Source organism: Alexandromys fortis, unplaced genomic scaffold (assembly GCF_014885135.2).
Source record: "Alexandromys fortis isolate MF-2015 unplaced genomic scaffold, M_Fortis_MF-2015_v1.1 scaffold_69, whole genome shotgun sequence".
Classification (NCBI taxonomy): domain Eukaryota; kingdom Metazoa; phylum Chordata; class Mammalia; order Rodentia; family Cricetidae; genus Alexandromys; species Alexandromys fortis.
The window spans coordinates 8993751-9006305 of NW_026067951.1; the positions used below are offsets into that span (position 1 = coordinate 8993751).

Consider the following 12555-nt stretch of genomic DNA (forward strand, 5'->3'; position numbering starts at 1 on the left):
CTTCTGATTCCACTGTGTCCTTTAAGATCACAGGGCTCACAAGATTTCAGACTATTGTCCTTTCTTACTTATCAATGAATTCCAAAAGGGTAAATTATTTGGGATTTCCTTAACCATTGTAAGGTTTGCATGACCTACCCTCCCCCCAAGCTAAATCATCAAGTTCCCGAGGATGCCCCACCCCACAAATATCAACCAGGCAAGAAATGCTTTGGGTTATTATGTGTGTGCTTTTTTTTAATTGTATAATTCATTTATACAAAGAAATCATTTGATTGTTCTATTTACAGCCTTTTCCAATTTTCATTTCCACTGGAGATATATTTCACATAATGGCTAACGATGACTTGAACTGACTACCAGTTTAAGTCTGGGCTTACATGGGACCTCGGTCCTCCTCCCTCAGAAGCATGGACCACATTTCTCACACAAACATTTTGCAGTGAAGAATCACCAGCTTCTTTTTGAAACGAAGAAATCCAACCAGAATTAACCTAACATAGTCAAATTTCCAACACGTTTTAAGGTTTCTTTTCAAATTCAGTATTTGCAGGTATGAGAAACCAAAGCAAATACAGTTCGCGCCCCCTCTGGCCTTCTACAACTTCCCACACACCCTCGGTCAGACTTTTCCTGTCACCCTCTGCTCCTCTGGCCCAGCCAGACGTTTTACTTTAGACGAACTCCTCTTTCCCTTCCCTTCTCTTCACTATTCCAGTCTCCTGCCTTCTCTTGCTTTCCACACAACACGAAAACTTTCACCAAAGTCCTTCCTGTGGTTCCTCTCAGTAGTCTAGAGTACACTAAGTCATCCCATGGGTCTTTACTACCCTGACATGATACACTGTAAAACTGCAGTTTTCTTAATTGGCTCAACATTATGGCTTGGTTTCACTTAGTAAAATTAATACGATTACACACACACACACACACACACACACACACACACACACACACACTTTAATCAGAAAGAAAAACTTTAAGGACATGCCAATTTTTAAAAAGGCATCAACGTAAAAAAATAAAAGCAAAAACTAAAAACTACTTTACAATAAAAAATTAAATAGTTGGCAGAATAAATGAATGAAAGCTGAGGAATGTGAGGTGAGAACCTGACACAAGGCATTCCAGTTGACAAAACGGAAAACACACCAAGCTTGGTGACTGCTTTCCAAGGAAGCAGTGCTTCACCGTAAATGAAATATTTCAAACTCAAAAATCTTCCATGTAGATTGTAGGTGTCATTATTAAAATTTCATTCATCATCTGAGGTTTAACAAGGAACACTGATAGAATTTCAGCATTTACAAAACTAAGTTTGGCAAACACTGTAAATATCACATTTGGTTGCAATTGGGAAGTCAAGGTGAACCCAGAGTTAGGACAACACTGGTTTCATATATATTTCTTCTGATAAAAAATACCAGGTTGGTATGTTCCAAATAATCCATGAAAATAACTCTTTAAAGTCTGCAATTTAACAGTAATCTGTATATCTTTAGCTGCCATTAACAAGGACAATGACACCAACAGGGGGAGGGAGAGGGAGAGTAAGAGAGAGAATCCCAAACCATGAACACATTACAGCTGGTACAGAGTAACCCTAGGATGCTCCCATTACAAGAAAAAACTGTACAAATTTATAAATAAACAGCCTTCCGCCAGAGAACACACATTTACACCAGAGTCTCTTTCCTGTTGCCACCTGACTGGGCTTTGTCCCTTGCTCTTCGCAAGCCAGGCTGTGCTCGGTGTGCCTTCCCGCTCTTGGTGTCTTCTGTCTGCACACTGGAGCCGCACTCCAGCGCACTTTCACTGTCGACCTGCATGAGCCCCTGGACCATGGATGACCTTCGCTGGGCTTGGAGATTCCCAGCTGGGGGGTTGTTCTCCTCACACTCTTCATGCAGCTCTGGCAAGCCCTGCAGCTCTAGGGGGCTGGCGGCCCGCTGGAAAGGGGCGATGGCGGAGCGAATACAGTTGAACCACTGCTGCTTATGGAACACGTCATTGGCCTGGAGTGTGTGGGACTGGCCTGGACAGGGGTCTTGGAAGCGGACTCTAAAGATATTCTTAGCTGAAGGGAGAAAAAAGGAATCAAGATTAAGAAAGTGGTCATATAATCTAAGGAAAGTTCTAGTATTTGTGTGACACACACTCTTAAGAAGGCCACTAGCCAGAGGTCCCTGAACAAGTTCAATTTTGTGTCAGTACATAACTGGGGAACGAGTTTATTCTTACACTTAAGGGTCAAGACTAACTTCATTTGGGTACACTTGTTTCTTCTCATTACTGTTGTTTTTCGAGATGGGGCTCTCTGTAGCCCAGAATGGCTTCAAATGGGCGGTAATTCTACTTCAGCCCTTTTCTCCCACCCAATCTGGGTCCTTTGCGAACTTTCTAGAACTTATATCTTACCTTTGTCTGAGTTGCCAAAAGCCCCTCGGAAGGAACCACCCATGCGCACATCTCCATCCTGCAGGTCTTCCAGCACCAGCTCCTGCACAGGGATTGGCTGCCGGTAAACCTGGTAAGAGTGACGCTCATTTCGTGTGACAGGCCGAGTCAAAACCAAGATGTCTTGAAACAGGAAAATGTACAGTTTCTGCAGAAATGAAGAAAAACCCAAACTTCCTAAGTAAGGAACTTAATTGTTAAAGAACTGGATTTGACATTTAGAGTTCTGATTTTCCTTTATAAATGGCATCATAAAATAGTGGTCTCAAGGCCACGTGGGTTGCTTGGAGCATTAAACTTCAGGCTACCTGAAGTTCTTTTCTTTCATTGGGCCACACTGACCAGGTTAGGCAACAGCTGAGTAAACACGATGTATTGCCAAGACCTGCAAATCAGCAGGAACAGGTTTGAAACTCCAGTACTGTCTGCACGCTGCTACAGTGTTCATGGTTCATCTGTCTACACAAGCCTAAGTCTGTTCAGAACAATTAGGCCCTGGGATAGAAATCAGATAGGCTGGATTTCAACTTGTTCTTGTTCTTAAACAGCCCCAACTTATACATACAACACTGGGAAGTACATATAAAACAAAAATACCATTCCTGACTCCTATCCAGAAGGTTCTTTTGTAATGAATATTTAAAAAATAAAATTGCTTTATTTAATTTGCTGCAGAATTTCAGTGTTAAAACCACTAACATCACTATAAAAGATCCATTTCCTGAGGTGTGTGTTCATGAAACATTAACAGGAGACCCCAGCCACACACATTGGTTTACAGTTCACAACTGGATATGAATGACTACTTGCCGAGGAGTTTAAGTATTATTATATTCTTATTTATTCAGAAACCAAATGCTTGCTTTACCAAAGCTGGTCACATAAACAAGCAGCAACCTTCTTGCGAGCAGTGGGCTTATTTTTACAAACCTGCCTCATAATTTTGTGCGGGAAATTCAGCAGGCTGGGAAAAGGGAAGTAATGGCTTTCTTCTGGTTCATATTCTAAGCACTCACATGGCCACTTTTATTCTTCAGCTCCCCATGGCATAGCAGCACTTTGCTCGCTTCGATCCTGGGGTCCTTCTGCTTCTCGTCCAGGTATTCCAGCTTGTCGATGTAATACTGACACTCAGATTCACCTTTCTTCAAGTTGATGTCAGAAAGAACTCCTTGTATTATCAATACCTAAAAATGATAAGAAAACAAAGCAGATGGAACAGCTGCTGCATGTCAACCTCCCTCCCTCCAGAGAAAATATTCACAAAGGACGGAATCTAAGGCCTGAATGGATCCTAGAAATCAGCCCAGCCAGTCTCTACATTATACACGCAAGGACTCAGTCCCAGCCACACTGAGTGACTACTCCACGGCCTCCGGACAGTGGAAGGAACCAGATTCAAGCCCAGTTTCTTGATGACATGAGAACTGAGAGGTTCACGCTATGCTTTTCTAAGGTGATTGATGCCAAACTTGGAACACTTGTTTACTACTTACTGCTTCCTCCAGCAGCTGAACATCTGGGTGGTCTTTTGCAGTGTGTCTAAGGATTTCTTTTAACAGTAAAGGGTATTTGACGAGGCGACTTCGAGGGATATCCAGGAAACTCCAAAGGTCTAGTTTTCGACTGAAGGGAGACTCCAGACAGCGCTGAAGGAAGTCCTGGACTCTTGGGTCTTGTTTCTTCTGATCCAGAAGAGCCTTGGCTGCCAGTTGGTTACTACAGTAGCCTTTGTAAGCATTCAGGCCTGGTAACTAGAGATTAAAAACAAAGCACAACACAACGCTGTTATGACTGGTGCATGAGCAAACGATGAGCACAAACCACAACAGACAGCACAGCTACACGTGTGTTTCACAGGTCAACTGAAGACTCATGACTCTACTTCCCCGCCTCACTAAGATGTCAGCTATTTGTGCTCCCAGACACCCGAGCTGCTTCTATCAAAAGCCTCAAAATCCTGACACTCCATGGGCCTGTTACTTCTCCTGTGCAGTCATAAACATAGAAACAGCCTTCATTTCTGAGTCCCCAGGAATTCTCCTTCAACAGCAGGCACTCAGGCATGTACATGAGAGACTGTAACAGCTGACGCATAGCATTATGAGAATTCTGCTTAATCAAGGACGTTATTTGTAAGCAGGTCTGTAACACAATCAAGCTCTGTATATTTTACAAGATTATAAGCTCGTATCATCACAACTTTGCTGGAGTCTGGTGTTTCATAGTTTTTAGAATCTAGTGGAGTAAGGTCCCAGGCTGCAGCACGTCCTGTTACATATGATGACCTGCTGACATACCCAGTTCACAAGAATGTGACCGATCTGTTCCACTGTCCCATCAGGCTTGGTTGCTTCTCCTATTCTTGCCAACAAATCTGAAAAGTGTACAAGAGCAAAAAGAGCAATGATATGCTTATTGAAAAAGAACTGGTAAGTACCACATTATTATTAACTTAAAATTACATGTGTTTAGTTCTAGTCAGAGACAAATGGAAACTAAGAGCAAAGCTGACCTTCATGCAGAGGTATGTAAGCGTCCAAATCACCAAATATATGTGTGAGTTCCTCTTCTGACATGATAGACAACTTTAACATGGGATCATGGTAGGCCTATTAGAGGGGAAGAAAGCATCACGCAAAGAATGAGCATAGAAAACACTTGAGCAGCCTGTCCTTGAGTGCACCCTAGTAACTACATAGCAATGACATAGTTTTGGAGAGACTTCAGTTATGTTCATCCCTAAAGGCTTACTAGAGGTCACATTTGAAAAGCTGTGTTTCAATCTCAAGTCAGAGATGTATTCAGCAGTAAAATGCTTTTACTTTCCACTTTAAAGGTTAAGAAACCACCCTCTAGAGGCTGTGAAATGTCATTTGTAAGACTGGCACATATCAAATGCCTACTGACCTTCCTGGCAAGCTTGAGGTCCTCGATTAAGTCCTGTTCGCCTCGGGACAATTCATATATTGCCTAAAAACATCCAGAAACACAAGAAGTCAGAAATGAAAATGATGCAATTAATATTTACAGTGCTTGATGTTTTAAACAGCTCTTTTAAAGAGACCTGGTCTGAAAATTCTAGTTCAAGATGGACTCTCAAGTAAATTTGCAATTTTTTCTATCATTTACCCACCAGAGTTGCTGAATCTGACGAGCACCACCCATTACAAATTGTTACAGACTGGGTGGCTATGAACAGTTGCTTAAATAAGAAAATTAGCTTCTATTTCTTCTAGCAAGACATTCATTTAAAAACTCTTTTCTTTCTTGGTGTAACTCAGTAAACACGGTTTGGGTACTGAGTGCCAGCATACCTCCTGACGTTTGATCTCTCGAGTGGTCAGGGACTCCTTCATACTGATGTCTAGCATCTCCGACCATAGCACACTACTTCTTCTCTTGGTGGGTGTTGGGACTGTAGACCTGCTGAATGACTTCTGGGCAGAGGCTGGGGATCTGTGCTCACCACGAAGGGTAAATGACTTAAAAGAGGCAAATGAAAGAGAAAATGAGATTTGGAGGCTACAACAATTATCCTATGTTAAAAAAAAACACATTATAACAAATTAAAACACATTTTTTGAGAATATTTCAGTATGTAAAGCAATCATTTAAGTTTTAATCTAACAGGCAAAACTACTTATCAACTCCAGTTAGTATTGGGGAATTAAAATGGTCTAAGAGGAGCCTTTGACAAAGGATCCAAGTGAACAGAGCTTATACAAACACTGCTCTGGTAAGATGTATAACAACGCAAACATGTTTGTACAGCTCAAAGGAAAACAAATTGTAGGCGTCTATAAAAAGCGTCCTGAGCACACTCTTCCTTCTCTCCTTTTTACCTGTATGGTTTGACCAAAGCGCCTGACTGCTCCATTTCTGACAGGAGAGATTAAGTTTGCCAAGGATGTGACCCGAGCTAGAGGCCGAACTCTTTTATTGCTTGGTTCCTGGGAAAACAAAACAGATTACACTAAATATGTGTTGAGGTGTAATGATTTCATACAAGCCCAGACAAAATTAAACCCTCTTACAAAACAGTGTTTGTATAAGACAGGGAGACAGGGAGCTACAAAAATGACTGTTGTTCTTCATGTTAAACTAGAACAATACCAAATAACAACAGCTTAAGAAAACCAATGTCTCATCCCTGTCCCAGTATTGTATGATTCCATTCTTAACTACTTTAGCTGGAGGATCACCTTTAAACATGTCTGACACTGAATTAGGTCAAAGAATGCTCAAGCCCAGGCAGAGGGGAGGTTCAAAGGACTCCTAGGTTTGGGCAGGCCTAGAATCCTGGCTCCAGCTCTTGTAATGGCCCAGCCAGAGCCTCGCTTGTCTGGGCTAAGAACCAGCAAAGCCTTTAAAATATTGCATAGCAAATATGTATTAATATTCATAGCTTTCTAAACTTCACACACGGGACATCATCATCAGATGACTTTAGACAGTCACCGAAATAAGGAACTCCCAGTAAGGGGATCTGTAGGGGGAGCATACACTGTTTGCATACGGGACCTTTTAAGTGTCACACATGATAAAATAATTCTGATGAGAGTTCAGAAGGATAATTTAAAATTACATTAAGATCACCAAGGCCAGGCATGGTGGTGTACACCTTTAACTCTAACACTTGGGAGATAGACTCAGGTAGATCTCTTTGAGTTCAAGGCAAATTTGGTTTACAAAGAGAGTTGTAGGCTAGCAGGGTTAGAGACCCTGTCTCAAAAAGAGACCATCATTAAATTAAAAAGTATAAAAATAACCTTATAATGTAAGAACGAACTGGGAGAAAAGTTTGAAAGTAGGTAGGAACTTAATTAGTCAAACAGCCCAAGGGGCATGTGGGCACACACACACACACAAAGCAACACCAATGACCGAAGAGACTTCAAAGGGAATTCAACTTTGGAGGCTTTAAGAGACAGAGTTGGAAACCACTCCCTCCCTCCTCCAAATACTAACTGCGAAGCAAAATGTAAACTATAAAACCACGATGAGCTGAGAAAGAAGCCTTTGAGACGTGTAGTGAAATGGCACAGGCTACATGACAGAGAACATGTGTGAATGTCTGCAGCACATCTGCGCTGACTGAGTGACACAAGCGTGTGCAGGGGCAGCTTGAGGCATTCCTTTCCATTTAGTAAAGACAGCACAAAGAGTCTCCTGTTTGCATGGAGATAGAATTACCTCACAAAGCAAGATATGCCAACATTAACCAGACACAAAGCAGCTGCCACGACTCTTGTGCTTTGGGAAGCAGAGGTTAGCACCTCTTCCCTGTTCAAAGCATAAAAATTTCACTTCCCAGTAAATCACCAAATCTTTAATTTCCAATGGAAGGCCCTTAGAAAGGTGCACCTCCCAGGGAGTCAGAAAGTAAAAGTCAGTGTAACAAAGAGGAAAGGGATTTTTGATATTATCGTACTAAATAAAATTACTGATAGATTCTTGTCTTTATAAGACTAGTTATTATAAAACTACTGATTTCTTAGTAATGAAAAGTTCTATCACGTTTAAAGCGAAGGAGGCATAATTATGATTATTACTGTGCTGAGGACTAACCCAGGTCCCTGTGAGTGTGAGGCAGGCATCCTCTCACTAGAGACTTAGACTTAGGTAACAACATGTTGATATATGTAAAAACACATTTATAGTTTATAATTTATACAGATTTCGCTCATGCATTTCTTTAGGCTAAACACATTCATAGTTCTTTAAAACTAGCTACAATCTCTCTTCTTTACAAAGGATGCCATTATTCAGTCTGTAAAGTCTACAATGATTTATAAGGAAGTATATTATACTTAGTGGGTTTGGACAGATTGCCAAGAGTTCTAGACAACCTGGCCTAGCCTGGGTGACCTGAGAAAAAAGCAAAACAAAATAAAACATGCAAACAAAAATGGCAAACATGGTGGAACAACCACTTGGGGACTCCTACTCAAAAAAAGAAAAACTTTAATGAAAGGTGAAGTGTAATACTGGAAATGGCCTACTGTTGGTTTCAGGATACAGATACTGTTTGAAGAAAAGAGCATACATAAGAGTTTTTGTGGAGAAGTGAAATGGATTAGGCACTCAAGAGTCACCACAACAGCAGGGACAAAAATCCCTATCTTTAGGAACATGGGTTATAACGTGAACTGTGTAAATCACAAGCAAAAGTAGTTTTTCTTCTACAGGTCCAAAAGAACCACTTTAGTTATATGGATTTATTAAGGACATGAACATCTGTATTATAAGTGTTGTTAAACCCACATTCACCTCTCCCTATAGACAGGACCCAGCAGGGACATCTGGAGGTGATAAAAGTGCACACCCACAGGCACCCACACATAGGGACACACAGACACACCCACACTCACAACTCCAAAGGCAAGGCTTAATTATATAATGGTGGTGGTGGTGACGACTTGCTTGGAGTGCTGGAAGCTCATTACAGCAAACATAAACAGCTTAAAGACATCCATGGACACTGACACCATACACTCTCCCCTCAAGACAAGCAGCAAATCTGGGAACCTAAGAGTGTTAAGGAGGCTTACCCTCAAGAACTTCCGTGGGCAACCTTTTATGAGGGCTAAGTTCACTTGGAAGGGAAAAACACTGCTCTCCGAAGTCTATTCTGTTTACGCAGGTTAATCTTTAACCAACTATCTAGTTTAGACAGCCAGAGAAATCTGCCTGACCCTGGGCTTTTAAGTTACTGATTTTCACAATTCACCTCCACTCACTTTATGTGCCAAAATATTTTCTGAGTGTCTATAAACAGAAAATGAAGTCTCCTTTAAAGTCTGACTGGGATGTATCTCTATAAACACAGCAGCCTGGATGAAACCCTTCGTGAAGTGGGCTTTTGTAAAGGTTTTTACCTAATGGTGCCATTACTGGGCATATTTTAGAGTCAAATAAAACTTTAAAAAGAATGTGTCTCGCTTTATTCCTTTAGGATTGCTTATACATAATTTCTCATTTGGCAAGAACTTTAAAACCAGAAAAAGAATAAAAAAAAGTTGTTTTTTTTTTTTTTTTGAGAAAGATGAAGCCAACATTTGATCACACAACATCCTCTCTTTACACTCAAGTCTTTAAGGCTGTGTTGACAGTTCTAAAGTCTGAACCCCATCCCTGGTGATCTTAACGCTCCAATTAAAGGGGCGCGGAGAACACTGCGTCTCACTAACCAAAAGGCTCATCCTTGATGGCCCAAAAGATAGCTACTTTGAGTATTTCCAGTCATGGCCTTGTAAGAAGCACATTCTCTTCCAAGAAAATGCTTATTCATCTTATAAAACTTAAGCACAATAACAAAACTCACTATCAGCCCCCAAATAAAGGCATTTTCTGAAGATGGTAGCTTAATACTCCAAACGTATGTATAACAAACAGCTTCCCTGAGACACGGAACAAACTGCTCATGCTTAAAACGGACAATTATATCTATTTTGGCAAAAAAACATCACTGCCATTAAGAGATTTGTTTAGTTGAACCCATAACCATTTCTACCAAGTAAGTGGGCAGGCAGCAGGACACTGAGAGACACAATCAACTGCTAAGATTACATAAAATGCATAAGATAACTTTTTTCATAAACGTTCATAGACACTTTTCAAAGTCAAAATGATTTCAAAGCAAGGCAGGCTGAGCGTCAGGGTTCCACTGGCTTGAATCTTCTTTCAGAAGAAGAAGGGCACAGGGCAAACTAAACTAAGTACGTGTGGAAAGGAAAAGGAACACGAATCCCGGGTCAGGCTTTACTCACTTGTCCACCAGCGTCGAGAGGAAAATATTCTTATTTTTACTTCCTCCCCTAAAGCGTTCCCTTAGACTTAGTAAGTTAAAAACAAAGACAACTCATAAAAGCACAGCCATATCAAACATGAGAAATGTTTACTCAGCGGCGCATATGTATTTTAAATCTTCTTTGTATGTAAGCAGTACACAATCTAGCGATGTTACAAACAAAAAGCTGCCTAAACATAGACCACAGTTCCTAAACACATTTCAGGCTTGCTTAAAAAGTTACACATTTTAAGATTTAATACGATTAGAAGTTTAAAGTAAAATTTTAAAGTCTTAGAAGTTCTGCGGATCTGTCTCTTACCTCCTGCTCCCTGAAGGGCTGGTTATTAACATCCAGGACTCGGATTGTCCTTTTAATGGGCAGAAGACCTCCGATCTCATCATGAGCCACCATGCTTTACAAGTGTCCCTTCAAACCTTTCGGGTTAGTCCCCCTGAGAGTCAGCCCCGCAGGGCAGTACCTCCAAGGCGCCCGGGCTTTTCTTCCCAGTGCTCAGCCTGGCCCGGCAGCCATGCGCCCATGCCTCCTACCGGCGGTGGAGCTCCGTGCTTCTGCTAAGGCAGCTATCGCGCACGCAGACCTCAGGACTCCGGGGCGGGGCCAGGCGCCACGTGACTCCAGATAACTGCCAGAGGGGCGCACCTAGGCTGCCGCCTGAGCCGTGCAGGTTGCTTTGACTCAAAAAGGCACTGGAACTTTTTGTTCCGGAAGAGCTGAAGCCCACAGGAGACCTAGGAACCTACCTCAGTTACTTCTCTAGCACTGTTACAGACAGGGACACTCTTCCCTAAAACTAATGCCTTGGAAAAAAACTAAGTACAGGTTAAAAAACTATGTAGCAAAGAGTTGTGGGTTTAAAAACTATGTAGTAAAGAGTCTCATTTCCCAGCAGTGCAGGCATATGAGCAACTGTAAAACTACCCGCTTCTTAGAACACGGTTCCCATGGTGGTCAGCGGGAGGGAGCAGGGGGGAGAGTAATGGGAGAGGAAAGTATGAAAATATCACAGTGAATCCGTTACTTCGTGCAATGAAAGTCAACTGAAAACTAAAGTAGTTCCTGCCCCCACCCTGCCCCCCAGGGCTATCACAGGCATAAATACAGCGGACACTCCCAGTTCACTCTATTCCTGCTGGAATGCCCCGGTCCTGGGGATACTGGGTCAGTTAAGATTTTCAGGTTCAGAATATCTACAAGACTTTTGTTTGTTTCAAAAAATTTAAGAACTTGGTGTGAGAGATTTTTATTTTTCCTAAACTTACCTTGATGTGGCTCTAATAGTGCCAAAAGAACCATTACAAAGCCTTGCATTTGATAAGGGCTCCTAGGAGATGAGGTCACACAGGAGAGGCAAGGCTCTGACTTTGCAAAGACTTTCCTTTATGGAAGGGCACCATTTCTCAAGGTTGGTCCTAAGATGAAGGAGACTTTCTTGTGTACTTGCTTTGCAGAGCAGGCTCATCCTAACAGTGTGCTAATATCACATGCTAGCAATCTGCAAGGCTATTTTTCTTAGTATTTACAAGCGTAAAATAAGCTTGTGTGAAAAAGGCACTATTCTAGATACTTGGGTGATAAAATGTAGGCTTTGTAGCTGAGATCCCACTGTGTAAAGGCAAAAGGCAGGTCACATGAAGAGGGATGGATAGAAGGAAGGAAGCTTTTGCAAGTTCCAAGAAAGATGTGCAACTATCTAGCAAGCGCTACGTGCGACAACGCTCTGACCTGACAGGCGGGTGGGAAAGCTCCCAGGGAAAAGGTGTAAGGTGGTGTTTCTGTGGGGCCTGAATGCTGTGCTGCTTCACACAGGTTAGAGTCAGGGTGTAAGGATGAGAGACACACCCTACAAGGCCACAGGCTAACAACAGACGGCAAAGTGCCTTTGCTGTGAGCCAGGTTGCTAATGTCTGTGTGGCTAAAAGTTGACTGGGGAAACAAGGCAAAGCTCAAAAGGCGGTGCCAAGACCTCTGCCTAAGGCGGGGGTACTGGGAAAGAAGGGATACATGCAAGATGTCACACAATGATTTCCCACAACAATGTTAATTTCATTTGAGACACTGCAACTGAAGAACAGTGAACACTCAGTTCACAAGAACAGAAGAGCATGCAAGTGAGGCTATTCAGCCAGCATTTGGGACTGAGAAAAGAGGTTTGCATAGATTTACTTTGGAAAAGTCCGGATGAAAAGAACACATCCAAATGATATAACACCAGAGGAATGAACAGCAAGGGACAGAGAATTCCACAAATGGATGTGAGAGACAGCAAGAAAGCAGGGGAATA

The 12555-nt window shown here is 42.0% G+C and overlaps 1 protein-coding gene across 2 annotated transcripts in view; it reads right to left on the reverse strand.

Moving 5' to 3' along the window:
• Positions 1-210: 210 nt before the first annotated feature.
• Net1 (neuroepithelial cell transforming 1) overlaps positions 211-12555 on the reverse strand; it is a 40489-nt gene continuing 28144 nt past the window's right edge. Inside the window, exons 1-10 of one of the 2 annotated variants that reach the window (XM_050150475.1) lie at positions 10572-10842; positions 6303-6410; positions 5775-5942; positions 5368-5430; positions 4973-5069; positions 4758-4834; positions 3954-4211; positions 3474-3644; positions 2419-2605; positions 211-2077 (exon numbers count right to left, since the gene is read on the reverse strand). In XM_050150475.1, coding sequence (XP_050006432.1) covers positions 1677-2077; positions 2419-2605; positions 3474-3644; positions 3954-4211; positions 4758-4834; positions 4973-5069; positions 5368-5430; positions 5775-5942; positions 6303-6410; positions 10572-10664 — 1623 coding nt within the window. In that variant the 5' untranslated portion in view covers positions 10665-10842 and the 3' untranslated portion in view covers positions 211-1676. Of the gene's footprint in view, positions 2078-2418; positions 2606-3473; positions 3645-3953; positions 4212-4757; positions 4835-4972; positions 5070-5367; positions 5431-5774; positions 5943-6302; positions 6411-10571; positions 10843-12555 lie in introns of those variants that run through there. The other variant, XM_050150474.1, reaches the window with a different exon arrangement.